Source organism: Xiphophorus maculatus, chromosome 8 (assembly GCF_002775205.1).
Source record: "Xiphophorus maculatus strain JP 163 A chromosome 8, X_maculatus-5.0-male, whole genome shotgun sequence".
Classification (NCBI taxonomy): domain Eukaryota; kingdom Metazoa; phylum Chordata; class Actinopteri; order Cyprinodontiformes; family Poeciliidae; genus Xiphophorus; species Xiphophorus maculatus.
Window position 1 is genome coordinate 22,542,510 of NC_036450.1, and position 24,402 is coordinate 22,566,911.

General features: G+C 38.2%; 1 protein-coding gene across 7 annotated transcripts in view; it reads left to right on the plus strand.

Annotated features, from left to right (window-relative positions):
* Positions 1-24,402, plus strand: part of mast4 (microtubule associated serine/threonine kinase family member 4) — a 104,441-nt gene that overhangs the window by 51,857 nt on the left and 28,182 nt on the right. For 4 of the 7 annotated variants that reach the window (XM_023337985.1, XM_023337986.1, XM_023337987.1 and 1 more), the window contains 2 exons: positions 2,155-2,186; positions 21,915-22,003. In XM_023337985.1, the coding sequence (XP_023193753.1) occupies positions 2,155-2,186; positions 21,915-22,003 (121 nt within the window). Of the gene's footprint in view, positions 1-2,154; positions 2,187-7,775; positions 8,081-10,609; positions 10,691-15,363; positions 15,833-21,914; positions 22,004-24,402 lie in introns of those variants that run through there. The other 3 variants (XM_023337991.1, XM_023337989.1, XM_014470021.2) reach the window with 3 other exon arrangements.

Here is a 24,402-nt window from a genome sequence, read left to right on the forward strand (position 1 = left end):
ATGTCCTACAACATTCAAGACAAAGGAGCCGCTCATCTCAGTCTATTGATGGGAAAGCCAGTGTACACTGATCTAATCAGTGGCGTTTGTTGTCACCAAGGTAAACGGCTCCAGACATTGGGTATTTGTTTCTCCAAAGAACGCACAGAGAAGTGCTGTGGCAGCAGAAACTCTTCATTCACTGTTAAATTCTGCTGTAACTAAGCAGACGTGTGAAGTCTGGAGGGACTCTATAGATCAACATATGGCTCGAGTGACTGTCTCCTCGTGACTCATGTCGTCTTTGACTTGCTGGAATGCTAACAGATGCTGTAGCAGCCGCAGTATCATTAGTGGTGTAATGCGAGTTACATATTTGTCATCTGGCATCCTCTAAAGAAATATGTTCTGTGATGCACTTTAATGATGTTTTGGCTGAATAGCACAGGTTGCAGGTATCAAACCCAACACTACTGTGACTCTGAGAAGCAAGATGTCTTTTTCTTTCACTTTCCCCCTGATTTTTTTCATGTCCAAATGTAATTTGAAGAACAGATAAATTAAGAACTGAATTTTAAATGACCTCATGGTGCTTTCTTTTGATCACTCACATGGTCTAAGCTAATTACACCTATAGCACAGTAACATTTTAGTGAAATCCTGAAATCATTTTGCTGAAAGAAAATTCCCAGCTGGGCTGAGATTTCTCTTTATAGATCTATATTGGTCTCTGAAGTCGTTTTTAATATTGACCATTCATAATCAGAATAGGCATGGCCTAATATTTTATAACTTAAAGTATTAATACCACTTTGACAGCACATAGACATACAGAAGTTGCTCTTAATACAGAAAATGGACAACTTCTCTTGAAACACAGGATTTTGGTTCTTAGTTACGATATATAACATCTATAGTTAAATGGATACATTGGCTTAAGCAAATTCAGCAATCACCTGAAACAATTTTCTACTAAACATATTTAATGTACATCTTGTATCAATTTGCTCATGTCATCCAAATAGTTTGGCTAACGTGTCGAGCTGCTAGCTTTCAGTCGTCTGCTTATCAGAGATGTCACTCGCAGCTTGTCGAGTTTTAAAACATTATCTTTGAGTATATTTCCAAACGGTGTAATTTGTCTTTTAATGAGTGAAGTAAAAAATAAAACAGCCTTCTTTCTGCCAGCTGACTGATAGTGCCAGTTCATAGAGGCAGAAAACGTTACTGCATGCTCCAAATAGTGCAGAAAACTCAAACTTCAAAATTATTTAGTGATGCATGATTAAAAGGAAAAAACAGCAGGAATTTGAGTATTTAACCCCAATATGTAAGATCAGTGCATTACAGATTTATTAAGGAATAAAAATGAGTTTGGCTTCTGATACCAGCTAGGTTTAAAAAACATTTTTCAGATGTTGTTTACTTTACTAAGTTTAAGAAAAACAACTCACTCCAGAGCTTTAGTTGCCACAGTTGGTTAATAGTATTACACTTTTATGGAACAAGCTTGTGAGAATGTTTAATCTCTGCTCAACAAGGAGAGCATTGTTGGTTCCTGATCTGTTTTCGACCCGATCTTGTGATTCTGCACCTGCAGAACAATCTTTCAGCGGTTTGAAAAGCTGCATGAATTTAAACATGTCTCATAGTTTTGCAGGTTGAACCACTGGCACATATCTAACAAATGCATTCCAGATTTAAACTAACTGGAATTGTTTATTATGTGAACATGCAAGTACAATAATGTATGTTCAGCTGTTGCATTAAGGGACAAACGGGTTGATACCCAGATGGAGGCAGGGTAAATACTGTTCCCAGTTTCCTGGGTGTAGCTGAAACAGTTTCTCCCTTTCGTATTGTTTATTTGTGAGACAGTGAAGCTGTCAAAACAAACTGAGCCTTGATTTTCTACAATTTGACTGTCGTTCCAGCTTGAAGGAGGAGGAAGGAGTTTCCCATTAGCATTTTTAAAATGTTGCTGAGCTTAACTTTAATGATCAACTTCTCCAAAGTAGATTATGAGAAACAAAGTCATCCATATATGCTTTAGGGTTCGAGGAATGAGGGCGTCGTTTTATTGCACTTATCCTTTACAGTTTTTAGTCTACATACAGACAAAACAAAAAAGGTTTGATTCATTTACTTATGCATGATTTTTCTTTGTGTTTGCAGAAGGAGCTGAGTCTTCCCAGAAGAGGCAGTTTGTAAGTACCATTATCAATACCACAAGAGACATCCATGGGTTACATTGAGGTGCTTGGGCATGTGCAGTCCTTTTCATTTCCCCTGTTTGACCTATAAATATTGTGTAGCTGTGAGAGAAATAACATCATCACACAAAACACTCACATTGTGTCAGTTCTTATAATATGGCCAAATGAAAAAGCAGTCGAATCCAGCTTGATGTATGGAAGTCTTGTAAATGTTGGGGTGGCTTATAGAGTCAATCAATTCACTGCCAGGTACCATAAAAGCAGATTAATTTGCTTTTATGTGTAGCTTATTGGAAAGCTTGTTATAATCTCTCACTAGAATTCCGGAGAGCCACAGCAAATATATATAAGTTTTAACGGTCAACACCGTTGAATTTAAAACTCAACTAAATAGGGAAGGAAGTATTGGGTTGCACTCATTTCTATTTATGCTGGTTTACTTGGTATAGTGAACTGATACACACTCATTTAAATTTCCACATTGTTATTTATTTGTTTTTACTTATAACCACAAAAACTTCAAAGTATTATTTATTTAGAGTTTATGTGCCTGACCTACAAAAAATACTGCATCACTGTAAAGTGCATATGTTTTAAAATTTATACAAATAAAAATTTGAACGCAAATAAAACGCAACAAAATTTGCAACTCACCTGGAATTGATCTAAGAAAGTTTATACAGCAGCTATTTTCTTTCACATCCACAATACTTTTTTTGCAATGTTATTATCTTAACAATACAAAATAAATCCCTTCTTTTTATTATTATTTATTGCTGTGATCAGCCTCGTTAACCTATTAGTCATTTCTACCTTGTCACAGATCTTCTTGATAAAATGATGTTTTCTCCTGTTATCAACAAAAGAGCTTCACAATTTTATTTTAGATAGTTTCAACTGCACACCTGTTCATATTCAGCTGATTTTTGATTTGTCATTTATTGAAATAAACTAAAAGTAATGAATATAAACCAAAGTGCAAAAAAACGTAAAAAGTTACATTTTCTTTCTCTCTGTGAGGAAAATACAGTTTTTAAGACGTGAAAACATGATCAACTTGCACCTTGATCAATTTAGCTACATTTTATGACTAAACTAATTCTTGATTGATCCTTTATGCTCTTGCTGCCACCTCAGCAACTCTAATGGAGGTGACCCTCTACTACATGCTGCAGTGGAAACACTAACTGCACTCATTTATATTTAGAGTGCCGGAGCCTAAAGTGACCTTGGTAACCATAGTGATAAATGCAAGACAACCGTGATGAGACGAATCTGATGACTGGCAAAAACGACTGCCTTGTTATCTAAAAATCTGGCAGGCTTTTAAACAACCTGCCAGTAGAAGTGACTGTTGTGATATCAGTGTTTTAGTTGTGGGTAAAAACATCTTAGATATGATATGAGTAAAGTACATAATGCTCTTCTTTTCTCTTAACCATAAAGGAAACCCTGTCTGTTTAAAAAAAAAAAATCGTTACCTCATTCTCTGAGCTCTCTGAGGTTTTACTGTGATAGAGTGCCATCTAATGAAAATTCGATGTCATTAACGTGATGAGCGGTGCCGTCGTGCCTTTAATTTTGCAGTTATTTTTTAGTCATCATGGTTTTCATCACTACTCCATTTTCCATCGCCACACGAGGGAAGGCTGGCATATTTAGAGTTTGTTTGCAACACATGCTTTCCTGTTGACAGATTACTATTAATAGTCTGAACTTTCTTGCTGGCTTTAAGTCAAACAACTCAATCTGTTTGTTGACCATCAGTTCTGATCTCATTTCCTGTCATCAGCACAAACATTATGCTGGTCAAACTCGGGGCTTACTCTCTTCCCCGCCAACAGATTTCCATGTAACTGGATCTTAAAGACGATCTGTTCACTGTAGATGAGCTTACATCCAGTTGAACAGATGCAGTCAGCTGAGCTTCATTGACCTGATCTCTGCAGATGATGTCGTACTTGGTTGGTTTTAATTACCTGCATTGACTTTCACTGTTTCGTTGTAGATGATAGAAAATGCTGTTAAGATCACGGTCTGCTCTGCAGTGTGAACGCTGTCCTGTTGCGACTTATTTTCCTGACCAATGAATATATATTTATTATCCTGAATGCTTTAGCTTCAGGTGTTTTATTAGTTATTTTCTTAAAAACATACTATAATGCTCCTTACACACCAATAGTATCTCATTGTCAGGGAAAAGTTTTATTGAGTGATCAAAACTCAGCCTTATCTGTTTATTGTGACTGTAAGTTGTTTAAAAATTAAACCATTGGTTTTACAATAAGCTCTTTCTCTTATGGTTTAAGGTTTTCTTTATATGGTCAGCTTGCTTGGTCACGGCTTGCTTTGTGAAACCTATGAAAATATCTTGATAAAGTTGGAGTGCCAGTTATCAAACTTTACTACTACAATAAAGGAGTAACAACAAAGATATCCACTTCTACGAGTGAGTCATCAGACGTTTTGTGAATCACATTAATTGAATCTTATTAATGAAATTCAGCTGAGTCATCGTCCTTCATGTCTATCTTCATCAGAAGCAGTCAGTTATAACATAAAATGAATTATTTTTATTTTATAAACCCATTTGATTCAAACTACTACACCTTGTCATTTTTCAGGATTTTTAAAGGTGATCAGTGTTTTGGTTGTAATTCTGCTGGTCAACAAGACCTCAACTTTTGTTTAGTTTTAATGATTCTGTGGTGAAATCATTTCATACCTTTTGCTGCAGTTGTAGCTATGGCTTGTATTGTGACTTGTCATTACAAATTAATCAATCACTGTGGTCTCCTAAAGTTCTTCTTGTTTTGAACCTGTTAAATAAGTTTACACCGGGTTCTCCAAAGACTCTTGAACTCAATGATTTAGCAGCTGCCAAATTCACAGCCATATTTCAAGTTAGCCAAGCCTGATGATCCCATTTTTGCCCAGTGATTGTGTAAAGGAAGTAATGTTGTTGCACTGATTTGCACAAATAGAGGCGGAACATTAGCTATCAGTACAGCTGCACAATAAATCAAACACACTCGCCAACTGAAGAGTAAAAACTTAAGATATCTGATGGCATCATTAACTTCCTTGGTTTGTTGAGGATAAAACTGTTGATTGTTTCTTTTGGACTTTTGAAATTGCTGTGACACAGGAAGCACCTGTCATAGACAAAGGCAGGGGCAGAGTATGGCTGCAGGACTTTCAGACAGTTAGAGGTCTGGTCCGGTTATATCATATAATTTGGAAGAGATGATCAGCAGCTCATGGGATTTAAGTTCTCAGAATTCTTGCACTATGGAAAGCTTGGGCTAATTTTCCAGAGTCTGAAGGTCCGTTCACACCAGTGCTGCTTACTCCACTTTAATTGAAGTGGACTAAACTGGATTTGTTCCAAAAATGTGACCTCTGTTGCGCTTCAAATGCGAATGCAAGCGGACTGAAGACCGCACCAAAAGCAGGAAACAAGCTATAGATCATATAAGAGCTTCAGTCTCACATGTGTGACATGAATCATAGCCTTCTGCCAAAGACAACAGACATATTTTACAATCGCTAAAATCTACGCCACTCCATTTTCGTTTACGTTTTGTGAAGAAGGAAGTTGTTCTATCTCATAAGTTTTTGTGTTGTTACCACATATATTTCTTGGTGCAGCGGCCCCCACAGGTGAAAAGGTTTTTCAAAGGATTTTGTTAGTTTCATGCGGAAGCAAGCGGCACCAGCTGAAAATGTAACAAATGTTGCAATTTTGGTCCCCATTTGAACTAAGTCTACCAGTCTATTAGGTGTGAAAACACCATGACACTTCCAGGTTTACATTCGATGGAATATGAACTGAATAGACAACCTAGTGTTGTGTTGGTAAAAGTATTGCATTAATTCATAGTTTTAGTTTTCCATCCTCTAATTGGATGTGTGGCGGTTAAATTTCAATCATTTTGGACAGTAAACGAGGATAATAAAACTTTTTACTTGTACTACGGTTTGCTCACCACAGATCTGTTCTGCTAGATAGGAACTGAATATTTAGTGCTTAAGCAAGCTTGTGCTCTGGTTACTGTTTACAGCTTATTGTCTTTTATGCAGTTGAAAAGTCAGAAGGTCAAAGTTCTTCTTCGGGTTTAGTTTCTTTCCCATTACTGCGTTATCTTTACCTCAGCTTTCTGATACACTTTCTGGAAATTACTAATTATAAACTGGACACAGGGGAGAAATATATCTATAACAACATCCTCCTGTTGTCATTGAGCATCTCGTACGTCAGCATGCTTATCTGAGTCATTGATGCAATTTAACCTATTTGGGTCTTAATGTTCCTGTTGCTGCTTTACAACAATAAGGTTGATTTTTAAAATCACTGACATTGGTTTATGAACATCTCACTTTAACCTTCTGCATGTATGTCATGGTTTTTCCAATATAAAAAAAAGTTATTTGGAAGACTCGTTCCAAATCACTGATTACATGTAACTGTGAATTTGCATGTTTTGATTCTACAGATCCAGATTTCTGAGGTGTTTGGTGAGTTGGTCAGGTAGAGAAGTCCCAGATCTGGCCCAGATTACAGTGCTGCTGCTCTTAGAAATGTTTTGTTCCTGCTTAAGTTAATTTATTCAATTATTTTTGGTATAATATTCTACTTTGCTACTGTTTATTTAAGAGTATAATCTGTAAAAAGCTTTATTTAAAAAATCTCTTAGGTTCCCCCCCCCACATTTTATTTAGGTTTTAATATTTTCAGAAATGATCACTACTTCAGTTTTTTTATGTGTTGACTTCTTCAATCAAGTTTTTCTATAGCACATTTCAGCAACAAGGCAAGTCAAAGTGCTGTGCATCATAAAAACACAAAAATACAAAGTCTTAAAAAACCAGTAATCATTACATTTTGTCAAGTGCCATCGTTGCACATCAAAATTTGTGCCTCATTAAGGTGCACATTTACACAGCTGTTAATTAAGTTAATTTTAGATAAATTGTGTAGTATACTTTTGACACAAACTTGTATTTACTTAATGGTCAATTTTATTAGGTGACATTTGATATTCCAAAATCCATCAACTCCAGTAACAATACCATCAAAATTCCGAATATTCCATTTTGTTTAATTTTCTTCTATTAAAGAAAGATTTCTGTTACTTGACAGAACAGCTACCAGGTCACATTTGTTCATCTATTTATTGTTTACTGTAGGTAAAACTATTCAATTGAAGAAATCTGATATAATTATAATTATTATAATTTTTTTACCTTTTTGTTTTAGTTTTTCCCAAGTTTGTTTTTGTTTGTGCCATCGCCTGTCCCCTTCGCTGCTCATGCGGATGTTGACTTGTTAGCGGTGCGCCGTGTTGTCTCTGTCGGAGATGACATCATCCCTGTGGTTGTGGCAAGATTATGTTGTGCACTACGCACCTCATGTTAGCGGCTGTCAAGGTGACTGCACGTAGCAGCACTTCAGTGTATTGCATGAATTTCTGCCATGGAGCACACCACCAGCTGGTGGGGATAGAACAGGGGTCAGTGGTATTAAGGAGCAGGGGGCGTGTATTAGGGGAGGGAAGAAGGGGTATTGTCCTGCCTCCATGCCTTTCTCTGCCATATGAGGATCTCACTTGACAGCTTCAAGGTGGAACATGGAAAGACCAAAACAAGGATTGTAGTCCCCCCTCCCTTTTTCTTGGGGGGGAGAGGAAACCAATCGGTCTCGTTGCACTGTGGTGGCTGGGTTTGTCTCTTTGTCGGTGCAGTGGGGACGGGAGGGTGGGTAGTGGGAGCTGGCAGCAGGCAGACAGCGTGAATTCATATCATGACCACAATAGAGCAAACGAGCACAGTTCAGCCATGAAAGCCCAGCGGGAGAGACTGAGAATTCCTGGGCTGACGCTGGAGTGAGTATTTTCTTTCCTCTTATTCAAGGCGACTCCTCGTGTAGCTTCATGTGTCTCTGTGTCAGATTTGTTGCTGTCTTTTCACTGTTGCCTTCTGCTCTAGGCTGTGTTAGCATTAGCAGCAGCAGCATCTGCAGCAGGAAGTCTAATGTCAAATCCTCCCCACCTAGGCAACAGCAGCCTGCCTGCGTATCCGAGTCTGCATGCGTGTTTCTGCAGTTTGAGGTTTTCATGCGTGTGTTTTGTGGACAAAATAACATAAAGGAGTGGCTTCATTCGCAGGTGTGAGTGATGACAAAATAACGCACATGTTAGGGGAAAAAAAAACATGCCTGGATGTGATCAATAAGGTGGGAAGCAGGGAATTACTGAAGACTGTGTGTTCACATTGGCAGCTTTATCACAGACTGTGCCGTTTTGCACGATTCAATACATGTTTTATTTGGGTCACCGAGGCATTTGTCATGGTTCTCCATACTTAAGCGTTTGAATTTTACAGCTGAACCAATTGGATTGCTGAATGACGTTATTTCTATGCAGATTTTTGGGCCAATACTAAAGTAACTCAATCATTAAACAAAATGCTCTAACTCACTTCTTTTTCTTATAGACAATGAAAACTGGCAAACACATTCTTACCTTTGCGTCTAAGCAAATTGTGCTCACTGAACATCGTCCTTTTATTAATTTATTACGGTGTTGCCATGGTAGTATTTGACTTTTTTTTTTGTCAACAAACGATACTGAGAGACCAAACCCAACAGTATTCCTTTTCTGACATTTATCATCTGCCTTAGTATATTTGCGATACTGAATATATATAAAAAAACGGTTTGTTAACAGTAATAGAGGTCCACCGATCAGAACTTGTGGTCAATTTCTCATCTCCATGTTTTTAAGCTTTGACCAACTGATGGCTTTTAATTTATTCAAATTATTCTTTAAGAACTAATGTAGGATCTAACAAGAACAACCCAAATATTAATTCTAGCCTTCCTGTTGTAGTGATTTTAATTTTATTTAGGTTTAGAGCACAGGCAATGTCAGACCTTGTGTGACAGTTACTGTAAAATATGGTTTCACCAAATTAAGATGGGGACCAAAGAATTACAGTTATTTTATATTCTCATGAGTCTTTTATATTGCCATTAGCATGGTTAGCATTACTAAAAGAAAAGTCTTCTCTTGTTTTCCCCTAGAGAACGTGCATTGTTACATTGCCAGTAAGCTTCCGGCATTCCCAAATCCAACATGTTCCAGGATGGATTAAAGTTGACACTTTAAGTGATTTAAAAAAAGCTAATTTCTGTAATACCTTCCTGGTATCCATTGAATGCTGCATTTTCCCTTGGTCTGTTGCAGCCTGAATGGAGCACAGAAATGTCTCAACATGTCAGAGAAAATAATTCTCATTTAAAAGGTATCTTGCATTTCTGCGCCTCCTCTGACTTTATTTTAAACGCTTTACCAATGCCAAAACTGGCAAATTTTGAGTTTCTTCTTTCGCTAACAACATCTACACGGAACAGTGTTGTTGAATTGACAGTTTGATAGTGCTTAGGTTTTCTGTGACTGTTTAACTTTTTTCTTCTTTTTAATTTCTGATCATCAAATCAAGCTGAAAATCCCCTTATTCCGATCATCAGCTAATTTCTCGGTGGATCTGTAACACTAGTATTTTAAAATTGTCCTCCAGTTGTCAGTCATTTTTAAACATTATGTCTTTTAAAAGAAATGGAAAAACTGCATTTGTAAGGGCACTGTTTTTTATTTATGTTGACTGCTCAAGCAAGATGATGATGTGTTGACTCAGGCTATACATGCAGGATAATGCCTAGCATGTTGGTGTAACATATCACCGCGTTCAATAAAATCACTGACAATGAAAGGTCTGACACACTTGGATTTCCACCATTCTCGTTAGCATCGCACTAAAATCAATAAGAAAATTCTCAAATTATTCTCTAAATTAAGTTATTTATTATCATATTGCTGTTTGTTAGCTTATTTTTCTGGTTTGCTTTGGGTTCTTACCACATTTTACTATTTGATGAACGGAAGCCACTGCAGTAAAAGTAACTCACTTTTGCGTGACCTAATGCTCTGCAGTGCTGCTGGCAGTCCAGCCGAAGCAGAGATTAAACATATGACCTCGCACGGTAAAGGTAAAAGCTTTTCTCGTGATCGCAGGAGCAGGAAGAACTCTGTTTGCAACCTCCTCGTCAACCTTTGGTAAATTTCTAACTCCTTTTTATGGCCTTTCGCCTTTTAATAGGTGCTCTTTATTGCCTCCTGTCATTTTAGTCTGGCACAGCCTACAGGCTCAATGGCAACCAAACACTGCAGAAACCAGACGAATGCCTCGGGAACCTGCTCCTCAAACACAATTAGATTGGTCTGACAGGGATCATTTACTCTTGGTGATGCTGCCGTCTTCATTTTGGCTCGTGTCAGAGCTGCGCGGCGGCGGTCTGACTGTCCTGTATGTGATAAAGGACAACTATTCACTACACTCCATTTAACTTACAGCCTCACTCCCCGAAGCTTGAGCCCCACTCCCACTAGCCCCTGCAGTCCGTGCAGCCCACTGCACGCCTTTCATTTCTGGAGGTAAGCAACAGTCGTTCAGCCGTGGATGTCTTGTGTTGTTTTTTTTTTTTGTTTTTCTTGCCAATTTTAATTTTTTAAAAACGTGAAGCAGAATCTTCAGTTTGCCCTCTAAAACATCAACCGCCATTAAAATGCTGTAAGAGGACACAGAGCTTATGCAATGTTGATAAGGCCACCAACCCCCTGCCCACCCTCATCATGCCCCATTCTGTTCTGACGTTTTGCTCCTCTTTCATGTGCTAAGTAGGATTTGGGGCATTAGCAATACATCAAAGTGAAGAATGGTTTCAATCCTTACCAATCCTGGACTGATTCATTTTGGAATGAAAAGTCCTGCAAATGATGGAAGCTACTGATGGCTAACTGTACATTTACCACTTAGCTATGGACTAGTTTGTTAGTAGTATCTGACCTTGTGTCTTATGAATTTCTTTCTCTTGTAATATGGATCTACATAAAGCGTCTTCTTTGATTCCAGGTTAAAGGCAATATGTACTCTTGGACAACCTTTTTCTTTTGGCTTGAATCGGTTTTGCAAGGAAGCTATATTTAAATATTTTTTTTATAATTTCAGTCAAACTTAAATAAAATGAATAAAAGCAATCAGCAGTTCATACTGTCTTACCGGTGTTACAAATCCTGTTTATTTTTGGATGAAATTATATATGTAGCGCAAAACACAAGATTATACTTGACATGGCATTTACATTTGACCAATATTTAGAGAAAAATAAGAGTGGTGCACTGATAAATCGAAGCAGATTTCTTGAATTGTGGGTGATCTATGATCGACTCATACTTGCATGTGAAACCGATCTTATCTGCCTCTGCAAAGGTGTGAACATTAGCCAATCTGGATCAGCAGGTCAGGCTTTGAAATATCAGTGATCGATTAGAAAACTGCACTCTGTGCATCTCTAATGCCCATCCTTTTTTTTCTCCATCAGTGATTTCAAGTACCGTTCCTGAGTACAATAATATTAATTAGATGGAGTTCAGATATTCCTGTTTAGGGTTGAGTCAGTGTCCTTGTTATTTTTGGTGACCATCAGACCAGTAATGGAAACTCTCCCCACCCAAAATGATTGGCTCTTTGTTGAGCATCTTTCCCTCTCTTCTTATTGCCACTTGGAAAACATTCTGTGCTTGAACTTGCTCCTTTTGCAACAAATCTCTATGTGATATTTCAAGTTCATGTCATTTGATGCTAAAGATTTGCTGACGGTTAAATATTTGAAATGAAAGTTGCAGCAGGTCTGGGTCTTCTTTTTCTCTCTCCATCTCATTCAAAAGACTTGCTTGTTTTTGAGAATCTGCAGCATCAATGAATAGAATGAAACACCCACTCAACTCGCTCTTGTTCTCCTCTTGTGCTGTGCGGCTTTCGCAGACAGTCAAGTGAAGCAGGCGGTAAAATGAGTCAGCTGCATACAACAGCATTGAGCTGGTTTGGGTTTTTTTCTTTCTTCTTTTTTTTTTTTGCTAAATGCAGAGCTTCCTGTGTGATCAAATGCAAGATTTGATTTCATCTAATATACCAGTGCAAATATTGAATGTCATCATCTAATAAAAAGCCCAATTTAACACAAGCATCAGCTCTTTGCACAGAGAAAATAATAGTTTCAATGGTGAACCAAAGCAGGTCATACGTTCCGAGGCAGGTGTTCAATAATTTATTTCCTGTTTTGCCTAATAATTGTAAACCAAAGTTTACATGATGTTAGGTTAGGGTGGCAATGTTTGCAGAATATTATTGTTAGTAGAAAGCAAACATAAAGGACCTCGGTGTAGAGCAGAACATATGCTCAGGGGAGAAGCACTGATTCCATATTGGTATCGGTCCCAATACTGAAAATAATTCCATATTGGGCATTTGTGACAATGTGCCCGATCCATAAGAGCAGATCTATGCAGTCTAATTCTATGCTGTGTTGTCTGAGCGACGAGACGCTGCATTATTTATTTTTCATTACATGTAGAATTTCCTAATGTGAAATGTGTAACTCAGAAGTGCACAAGCGCAGCAGAGGGACAGGTTATGGTAAACACAAGGTCACATCATTCACCCTCTGTATTAAAGCAAAAATAGCTTGGACAAGCGCCACGGCGTGCGCAGGCTGTCTACAACTAAAGGGAAATATTTGGAAAGACAACAAACTGCATGTTTTAAACTCATCATAGCATTATGAATCGGGAAGTTAGGAAGGATTTCCGCTCTTATGTAGGACAATAAACAATAAATCAGTTATCCGCATGATAAATTAAAACGAGCTTGGTTTCCATTTGCATCACTTATCGTTTTCCTCTTTTCTCTTTTTCTACCAAACACTGGGTGACTAAAGTCTTCAGTCTGGTGCTTTGGTCTCAACCAGCTACTTTTTTTGTAGGACATTTTCCTTTACATATTCTTCATAATTCATCTTATTTGTTGTTTCCGTTCGTTTGCTGATCTACTATGGATATTTTAAAATATCTTCCTATTCCAGTTTTAAATGTTAGTTAGAATTTAAAGTTTATTGATCTTTGAAAAAGTGTTCTTACGTAATTGTGCAATTACCGTGATATTGCTAGGAAATGGTCTCAAAACAACAATATTTGGGAAAATTTTATCATCCAGCAAAATTTGTTACTGTGACAAGCCCAGTCCTATAATGTTAAGGCAGTTTAGAAAAGAAAACTCAACATATTGAAACACCCAAACTTGAATCCAACTGTAAACTTTCTACAAGATGGAAATAGATTTATTGTGTCTTTTGATTCAGTGTTTTTCTTAGTGTAGCATCATTTGAGTCTGTCCTGTTTTTTTATGTTTATGATCACATAATTCTCGTCGTCTCCAACATTTGGCTGTAACAAAAGAAAAAAAAATACTTCAAGTCTTAACAATCAAAGCAAGGAAAGTCAAACTGCAAGTTGGCACCGATAAATGTTAACAAAGCACAATTGTAAACACTCGCTCATGGGAAAGGAAGCGCTCTAAACTCATTTGTCAGACGTTAACAGACTCTCGGTGTGTTTAAAAAAAAAAAGAAAAGCAAACGGACGTTTTGTTTGTTTGTTTGAATGAGTTTTCCGCTCCACGGCTCTCGTGCCGCTGTGTGCAGGTTTGACTTTGAACCGTCTGAACTGTCATCTCTTATGTGGAGCAGCGAAACGGAGCAGAGCCATAATTAGAGTGAAGGCTGTCACAGCAGCCTGCAGGGAGACCGGCGCAAGAACGCGCTCGCAAACTCCGGCTTTTTCGCTGTCGAAAGCGACCTCTGATGACACTTTATTACAGAGGAGAGGCACAGGGAAGTGGGACCAGTGGTTATGTGCCAGTCATACTGGTGTGTTTTTCTTCATCAGTTTTGCTCAGCCTGTCTCGCTCAGCTGTTTTTTCCCTTCCTGGCAGAGCACTTGGCAAGTGATTAGAGTCATCTACAACAACCTGAGTGTCCTTCGGTCCTACTGTGCACATCACTTTACTGTCCTCTACTGCTGTAATATAAGTTAACAAGCCTGACAACATAGAAACATGAACTGTCTAGAAATATAAACATTTCCAAGCACCTGGCTGCAGATATTTTATCTTGCGTTGCTCCATTCATATATTGTCCTCCTGCTATAAAACTTGTTAAAAGCTCTGGATGTGGCAATCAATTTAGCATCCTTTACAAACCAATACTTAACCTCTAAATGTAAGTTTTAACGTCAAAAGAGCAGAAATCATGTCTTATGAAATATAAGTCCTATGACGTCCAAAAACATTAACACACTTCACTGATTCGGTTATTTATTGCATTGCAATATTTACCAATTTTATCCTTTTTTTAAAGAAAAATCAAGCAGCAGATTAACATTAAATTGAGCAAATAAATGAGGGATTGATTTGTGTAATTTTCTGTCAATTAAATCATTTTTTATTTTCATTAAAAGGTTTCAGGCATGTTGAATAAAGAGACAAACAAGCATGTTATAGGTTGTTCAAAGATGAACAATTTGAGTCTCAGTTTTATATTATTATGTTTCTTACTTGACTATTTTCTTAAATTAAAATTGTTGCATATTATATTTGATAAGTTCTTACAAATTATTTATAAAGGGTGATTCTGAGAGTAACATTTATGCTGATTTAAAATCGACCTCTGGTTGCCATAGCCGCAAAGACCAGTCGCTCAAACAAATTCAACACAGAAATTAAATGTTAATTATTAATTCAGTAGCCAAGCTCCTAATCAAATATTGTTAAAATTAATCCTCACTTTTTGTTTAACACAGCAAAACTGTTTGGACTATAATATTCTTAATAGTTTTTATGTATTAAGATCTTTTCTTTTTTTAAAACAAATCTACATTTGTCTTTACATCTTTAAGTCGCTCTGTAGTTTTTAAAAGTCAAACAGGAAATGAGTCACAGGACAAAGGTGATTTAGTTAAGGCGAGGCTCTCGTCAAATAAAAGAGCCATAACTCTCTGTGGAAGGAGCAGTCAAAGATTAATTTTTTATTATTTTTTCAGCAATAGAAAAAAATCGCACAATTTTCATGCACCTGGCGCTGGAAACGCTGACCCACCGGACCTGTGTAATCTTTGAAAGCAGCAAGAGCGTGGCAGCATGCGTTGATGATGCAGTCCTCCTCCCTCCCTCCCCCCTTCCGTTCCCCAGGATGTGAAGTGGTAAACGCCTGTTACATGATATGAAGCATGTTGAGCGAAGGGAGCAGGACGAGCGTTTGGCGTGCTGCAGAACAGCTGCCGTGAGACGGGTCGAGTCGGCCGGTGTTGGGTGTCGCGTCCCTGCCGCAGCGGTGGTCGTCGACCCCTGACCTGGATCGCGCTCTCTGTGCCTTCCTTTGATCCGGTCCCCGGATTACTTTTTTTTTTGTTGTTTGAGGACAACGCGACAGTAGCGTTTATGCCGCAGCTGGCTGCAGATGTGTCCCTGCAGAGGAAGTTTGGACCTTGCCAGCAGTGCTCCGGGAGTCATAACCTCCTAAACCCCGGCAGCCGTCGCTTCTCATCAGGACCTCAGAAGCCCCCTTTGCATCTCCCCCTCTGGCATGACGCGGACACCATGTCCGACTCCAGTCCGTGGACGGTGCTGTCAAACTTTAACATGCCACATTTCTTCAGCGGAGCCCGCCTGCGTCGATCCCAGAGGTATCATTTGAAATGAAGCTGCTGCACTTTTCAGCGCCGTTGTGTCACTTGTGTAAATTTGTTTAAGCTGAACAAACAGATTAGTTATAAAACTATAAGCATGATGTAGTTCCCAAACCTCCTCTTCTTGAACTAGAAGATGGATGTTTTCTTCTTGCCTGTTGTGTATTATTTGCTTTGTGAGCCAAATGGCAATTGATGTTTGTCGTTGTGACACGCTTTTCTCACACAGGATGTGTACTTTTCTATGTACCATCCAAGTTAAATAACAGTGGGAAAGTGAAGATGCTGATCTTGTGTGTGTTTATAGAAGTCACAGTTTGCATTCACAACTGAAATAGTTGACTCAGAGTTTGCCTGTGAGAAATTGTCTGATGTTTTTTTTTGAAGACGGTGGACTTGGACTTGTCTTGTGAACCGTTTTTGATGTTGCAGCTTAAAGAATAAAATTTTTTCTGGAAAATAAACTTAGCTGAAACTTCATACTTCACCAGCTAAGCCCCTTGATCTCTGTTAGCTGTATATTACTGGGACCACAGTATTGGTGAAAGTCTATATAATCATATTTGTTTTTAATCCCTATCCTGACCTCTTTATTTTGCTGCAGAACAGCTTAAAATGAAATACTGACCATTTTTGGCTAGTATTTTTTTTTCTCTGCCGAAAACGATAATCCAAGTCTGTTGATGATGCGTGACTGTACATGTTGTTCAATATCATATATATGAAATATGACTATAGCATGACAGAATTAGAATTCCTTTCCAATTTGTAACTTTTAATATTACATTGCGCTCTATCTTTTAGTCTAAATAAATAGGAAGTAAGTAGCATTCTTTAACCAATGGAGATGTATAAAAATAGTAAATAAATTCTCACAAGAACAAGAGCAATGCCATCTGATTGCAGCTCGAGGAAAACAAAAGTGTTGCTGTGCTTTAATCGCCGGACCTGTCATCTGTTTTTTTTTTTTTTTATTCTATTAATAGATCTGCATGTGTCATATGTTTGACTTTGAAACTAGGTTTGTCAGCTCATCGCAGCAATTCTTTTCACCCCACGGTGGCAGCTCACCTGACAGCTGTGACGACAGAGCTCCACTCACAGAACTGAAAAAGATTAATCCTGGCTTCTTGTTGACACGGGTCAGGCTGCGGATGTCGGCAATCCGAATGCAGAGCTTTGGGAATTAAGAGTTTGATCTATTTTTGCCGCTTCTTGCGGCCCGAATATGCAGCCGGGCCGACGTCTAAGAAATTGGTCCTGACGGATTCAGATTGCTTTGTGGACGCAAGGTAAAAATAAACTGATTTGGTTCAGAAAGTAGCTGTCATAAAGACGCTCAGAAGGTATTTTTAGTCACTGAACAAAGAGTTTGCGATCTTTTTGGAGTGAAACAAAGATTTTTAATGAAGCTGAGTGTTCACATCAGTTAATATGTCTCCAGAAACACTGGCCTACTTTATTGCTATCATCCTCCAGCCCTTAAAGCTTCACTAAACCAACACGATTATCCCCGTTTATCTGCAGAGGTAATGCTGCTAAAGCTCAGCTACCAAGAATCAGATGTAAGGAAGACGACTTGAATGCCATCACACCCTCTTTTTTTTTCTCCATAAAGTAATCCAGTAGCAGCCAGTTTAGTGAATACTCATGAAGTACTCAGCTTCAGTAATAACAGTGGGGGGCGCTTCCTGTGCTGAGATGATAGTGGGTGAAGAAATGGAAGCTTGATTAGGAAGCAGTGGTGTAGCATTAATCCACAATGATCATCATATTTAATCATTTTTGAACACATATGGACTTTCCACTCGCTCTGTCATGATGAAGATTTATGCTGTTTCCATTCTCCTGCTTTAGGACGCTAGCCCACGTTAAAATGTATCACTTGCTCAAGTGAAAATGTTCAGGAACGTGACTTGACAAGGAGCTACTTAAGATGATTTTTATAGTTGATGGATTTTTTTTATACATAATTGATCATCTAACAAGAAATTCTTAATCGGGAAGTTGGAAAATAAAAACTATTTTCAAAGCTTTTTACAGATGAAAAGCTGAAAGTTTGGCCCGCATTTGAATTGACTTGAATTGAATTTTTTCATGTAAATCAGAAAAAAGTTGAAATTTTATCTAAGCAGCCTCAACTCCACTCCTTCTGGCCTGCTTGACCAATAGATGCCCGGCCAACCGTTGGCCCACCTGAGCTGCAGATCTCTGCTGCTCATCCTCTGGCCATATCTTGGTAGTATCTCACTGTTCCCATTTTCAAACGATTGATTAAAGATTAATCTGTGAGTTTAAGATTAACGTTTTATCACATAACCCGGCTTTGAACTTCTATACAACGTCTTCCCTGACTTTTTTCTGTATCCCTCTCAGTCATCATGGTGCTTTTTTCCCCCTCAAACTTTCTCTAACAAACCTCTAAAACCTTCGCAGAACAGCTGGGTCTATACTGAGAAGACCAGACTTTATCTTACAAATAATTGACTTTTGAAGGCACAATGTTTCACTGCATTTATGATAGTATATCAGAGCACAACAGACTGAAAATAAGTGCATTGCCAACCTTCAGGTTTTTGGTTGTAGCTAAATTAACCAGAGTTATTTTCCCCCCTTAATCCCATTGGTTCAAAAATCACATCTTATTCAAATGATAAACTTTGCTTTTACAAAAATTGTGTGAATGTGAAAAAGCATGACATTATTCCACTTTAAGACTAAAATAATATTCTAATTGACAACATAAATGCTTGAAAATAGCCATAAATATCCCACCTATACAAGGACTCTCACCTTATACATACATTTTGCATTTAAGATAAAAAAAACCCAACTTTTTTCTTTGACTGTAAATATGTTCTACGTGGAACTCCTCAAGTTCTAGCAACTTTTTTGCTTTACCTGGTTCAAATAAAGAAAATACTGGTAATTGGTAACTTTTGTTGTTCAATTATCAATTGGCTAATATAAAATAGTCAACAGGTCAAACCTACGTTGTATTAATGCCACGTCAAGCAGAAAGGCCTGAAAAGAAATATTAAATTATGTTTCATTCATTTTAAAATGTAGTTTTAATATTTTACAAAATGGAACTTAAGTGGTTAAATGAAAAACCTGCAGAACATGCCCCCTTTTCTTATTTTATCCGACCGCTCGATTAATCATCAAAATAATCGATGGACTACTCAGTCACTAAGATAAACATTAGCTGCAGCTCTAATCTTAATACTGACTGTTTTCCTTGAAAATCCTGAGAAAGCAGGACGTCATTTAAAAGTGACGCCATCTTCGTGGCTACTGACTGACGTTGATGCTCTGCAGTGCCTGTACCTGTTGGACCTGCTCTGCAGCACTGTCAACAGAGACATGAGGACTGCCAGCCCATGTGTTTGAGCGTCTTTGCAGTAGCCTCTGCGAATTAGATTGTTTTTGATCACCGCTGCAGCACACAGGCAGGAGGCCTGAACCACAGACTGACTGACTGCTCTTCGTCCCTTCCTCAGTCTTTTTCTGCAGCATAAATGATTCTTGTTTCTCTAATTGTATTAAAAGGTGAATCTGCTGCTTAGATCTGTATTTTCTTTTTCTTTTCTTTTTTTTGCTCTTCATGAAAAATACATACATCGTCATTTTTAGCCCCTGGTAAAATACCAAGCAGATTTAATGGGGGATTTGTAGCATGCACGTTATTATTGAATAACATTTTAGTGAACTCTGCTGAAGATGGTTTAGGTCTCCGAGGAGGCTTATGTAACTGCACGTCATTGATTTTAAGTCCATGACCTTGACGTGAATGTGTGCTCTTCAGGGTCTTTGTACTTCCGCTGACCGTCTCTAATCTGAAACCGGGAACCGTCATGCTAACCAGAAACCACTTTTACATTGAAGTAATTCTCTTTTTTTTTTCCTGTCAAGGTTAAAAAGTGGGTTTCATTTATGAGTCACACGTTGTGGATCACAGTGGCTCCCTGTGAGTCACTGTCCTGGAATAGCATGACCAGTAAATATAAAAGTAGGAATGCTCTGCACATGTCTTCTCTTTTTTTCTGATTTGTTTGTTTTGTTTTGTTGGGAATAAACCGGAATGTTGTGTCACTTGTTTTATTTCTGTGGTACTTTTTTTTTTTTTCATTTTATCTCTGGTTACTTGAGGGCTGTTATGAGAGCATGACGGGTTTTCATTTTGCTTTTAAATAACCACTAAAAGAAACTCTATGTGTTCACATTGGGATTTTTTATTTTATTTTCTGCATTTAGCAATTCGAGACAATGAGAATGAATGTAGAAGGATTCATTACCATGTAGCAAATTTAACTCAATTAAGTGAAATTTAAAGTTAGAACTGGAGAATGAATCTGTTTCCCAGTCATAATAGTCCTTGGATAATATTCCTGAAATTAAGCTTATGATCTCATTACAAAACACAAAGCTTTATTTTGAAAGGAGCTTTTCAAATATCAACAGTTAATCCAGCCTTTAAAACGTTTTAGTAGATTTGATCATATGTAGGGATTTTCCATCAGGTTGCAACAAGAGCCAGTTCTGAACAAGTTCTGTAAATGAACCAGCTTGCCTTTCCATCACTTCCATCATCTGCTTTTTTATTTGTTTGAGCCTCCCACACTTTTATTCAGTTTTGTATAATTGCATATTTTTTAACTACTTACCCAGGATCAAATCCAATTGAGATCTACATAAATCTTCCTTTTTAAGGGAGGCTTCGGCAATAGGCAGCAACAAATATAACATGAAAAAATTACACATTTTAGAGGGAAACATGGAGGTAACATGGAGGTTTGGAGGTAAAAGCACTAAATGTCACAACTTCAGTTTTCTGTAGCTACTTCAAGGATAAGGGAGAGAGTTGAACAATTCCTTCTTCTCCAATTCAGTTTGAGCAAAAGTAAAAAAAAGAAGCATGCAAAACGTACAAGAGTCAACATGTCTCAGTGCAATTGCAGTACAGATAGAGGCTGGCAGAAGTCTAAGTAAGTAAATAAAAGTTAACCAATGAGCCAGAGCAGGCTGCCTCATTGACTATATTTACATCCCATCTACAAATATAAATCACAAAAGTGTGTTGACATTTTGCAGCTTGTAATGGAGAGTCAAGCATCCTAAGACATTACAAAGAAGCAATCGTACACAAAAGATAACACAATAATAACCCAACACAGACGTAAAAGTTGCTGTAACAAGCCACTTTTTAGCAGTGCGATAAACACAACTTATTTCTAAAATAAAAACCCCCAAAATAAGTTGTGTGAATAATTATAGTGCATGGAGACAATTTGGCTGAACTGATATTGTTTACCCTCGTCCTCCCTCAAACATGTGAGGTAATATCAGCACCTTAACTGGTTTAAACAACTAGTGGCGCTTGTGAACGCTTCAGTCCAAATCGGATGATCTCTATGGAGGCGTATTAATGCCACTGTGGATAGATAAAGGAGCCAATTTCTGCCCCCCCAAAAAAATCTTCCAAATTTTCTAGAAAACAAAGGAGATTTCTAAGTTTAAAAAGTCAAACATTTTCTAGGAAAAATTTCCAAAAGTGGAAAAGAAAATTCTCAAATTTCTGATATTAATCTGCAGTTTTCTCTAGAACATTTCTGAGATTAATGCCATAATTTCAGAGTTCGTTGGTGCAAATGTTCTTTTTAGTCTACACACTAGTTCCCTGAGATTAAAATGAAGTGCATTAAAATGATATACTAACACTGTGTTATTCCAGTGATAATCCAACATTTTATTATTTTATTTGTGGCATTTTAAACAGATTTTTCTGTTTGATTCAACTGATCAAAAGTTTAACTCTGGAGTTTTAAGCATGGAGGTCAGAACGTTTTGAACTCTGTATTCATTAGCTGTAAAACTCGAACTGAGCTCCAAGGTGTCAAAAAAACTTTTTTATAGGTATTAATATTTATTTAGTCCCCTCTAAGGGACAAGGGTGTACAGGAAATGGATGGATGGATGGATAGTTTCCCCCAAGATGCTGGATTTATACCTTAATTCAACTTTTAAAATGATTTCTAATGTATTTTTTCCTTAAAATGAGTCTCTGTGGTTCTTGCAGCTGTCGCACGAGCAACAGAAAGAACCTGATTGGAAGCGGTCAGTCGTCGGGTTTACCGCGGCCCCACTCTCCGCTCTCTTCTCTCACAGGTGAGTTCATGTCCATCACATGTTCATATCACCTAGTGTAGTACCTGTTGTCATCATTGTCAGGTTGTACACAGAGGGGGGGGGGAAACCTGCAAAAAGAGCATAGAAAATGTGCAGCTCTTTATTTTGCAAAACGTTTAAATACAGATGGCACAGGAGCTCTATTGCCTTGTTTGTAATTACCAGCAGAGGAATATACAGTAAGAAAATATAATAATCACACCGAATATCACTGGGTGATCCTGCTATGGGATGAAAAAGGAATGACAGCGTGAAGCATCAGGTTGCCTTGTGGAGTTTTTTTCTGGTCAGACTTTGGTTCGGTCAGCGCTGGGGCGGAGAATTTAACGGTGCAACAAATCAAAAATACCGTGATTGTTTTTGGGCGAGGAAGCGGCGGCCTGCAGGGAGGAAATGCACAGGACCAGAGGGAGGGAGACCTCATTTACCACAGGGCGTTTTATTTCCTGCCATTGCTTAGCGAACAACGCTTCGACTCAGAGTGTTTAGTCTGCATCGTGACCCGATGAAGGAGCCCAGATTTTAAGATGGATTCCGTCTCTGAAAGCCCCAGTGCTTTTATTAACGAATGCGCACAGCTCTGGGATGACGTAACGCTGTGGCTGAGGCGTAATATTTATATCAAAGGTAAGAAGAGCAGGGTTTCTGGACTCCCATTCAACTAGATTGCAAATTGAGGCATGTAATCATGTCTGATCTTCCATGTAAAAGCTTTTCTAGTCATGAATTCCTTAGAAATTATATGTTCTGTTTGAAAAGGTTTAATCTTCTTTATAACAGAAAAAAAACCTGTGTAATATATTTTGATTAATTCTAAATATGTGAAAGTTGTTGCAACGCAACCTCAACTCAAATTACTGCTTTGTTGGATAGCAAAACTATATGAAAGGGGAATTGGGGGAGGAACTTGTGTTAGTCCACTTCAGTCGTCAACATTTAAACTTCATGAAAGCTGATGCAAAAATGACATTTGATCTTTGATGAAACACAATGCTATGGTGCAATTTGGTCCAGTTTTTCTAAAAGAAGAGATCTATCCATGGCAGAGAGCATGCACCTCAACTTCCCTGACTGTTTGACTTTAATACCTTAGGTTTCTAAATAAACAAAAGACTATTGTTCACTCAGCAATCTGTAGGAAAAAAATATATATAATTGTACATACAAAGACGTATGCTGAAGCTTGATGACAAAAATACAGTTGATTGAGAAAATTGATTGAGAAACATGGCAGGGAGGGTAAAACAGTGATCCAAGCTGCAAGTTATGCACAGAGCGTTTTCACCTTTTTTTCTTATTCTGTGTTTCTTTGGATTCTATCTGAATAATGTTGGTGTTTAGCTTTTAAATTGAACATATTTCACATAGTTTAATATGTTTTAAGTGTTGGGTACGTCAACATATTTATTAAATGCTAGTTGTGCTTCACACATAGCGTACAAACCGTGCTGTAGACTAAATGTTGTTACAAATGCTTGTGTATGCACTTCTCACACCCTCTCCCTTGCTCAATTAGTTTTGAAAAAAAAAAAAAATATATATATATATATATACACTGCTCAAAAAAATAAAGGGAACACTCAAATAACACATCCTAGATCTGAATGAAAGAAATATTCTCATTGAATACTTTGTTCTGTACAAAGTTGAATGTGCTGACAACAAAATCACACAAAAATCATCAATGGAAATCAAATTTATTAACCAATGGAGGCCTGGATTTGGAGCCACACACAAAATTAAAGTGAAATAACACTACACGCTGATCCAACTTTAATGTAATGTCCTTAAAACAAGTCAAAATGAGGCTCAGTATTGTGTGTGGCCTCAACGTGCCTGTATGACCTCCCTACAACGCCTGGGCATGCTCCTGATGAGGTGGCGGATGGTCTCCTGAGGGATCTCCTCCCAGACCTGGACTAAAGCATCCGCCAACTCCTGGACAGTCTGTGGTGCAACGTGACGTTGGTGGATGGAGCGAGACATGATGTCCCAGATGTGCTCAATCGGATTCAGGTCTGGGGAATGGGCTGGCCAGTCCATAACTTCAATGCCTTCATCTTGCAGGAACTGCTGACACACTCCAGCCACATGAGGTCTAGCATTGTCCTGCATTAGGAGGAACCCAGGGCCAACCGCACCAGCATATGGTCTCACAAGGGGTCTGAGGATCTCATCTCGGTACCTAATGGCAGTCAGGCTACCTCTGGTGAGCACATGGAGGGCTGTGCGGCCCTCCAAAGAAATGCCACCCCACACCATTACTGACCCACTGCCAAACCGGTCATGCTGAAGGATGTTGCAGGCAGCAGACAGCTCTCCACGGCGTCTCCAGACTCTGTCACGTCTGTCACATGTGCTCAGTGTGAACCTGCTTT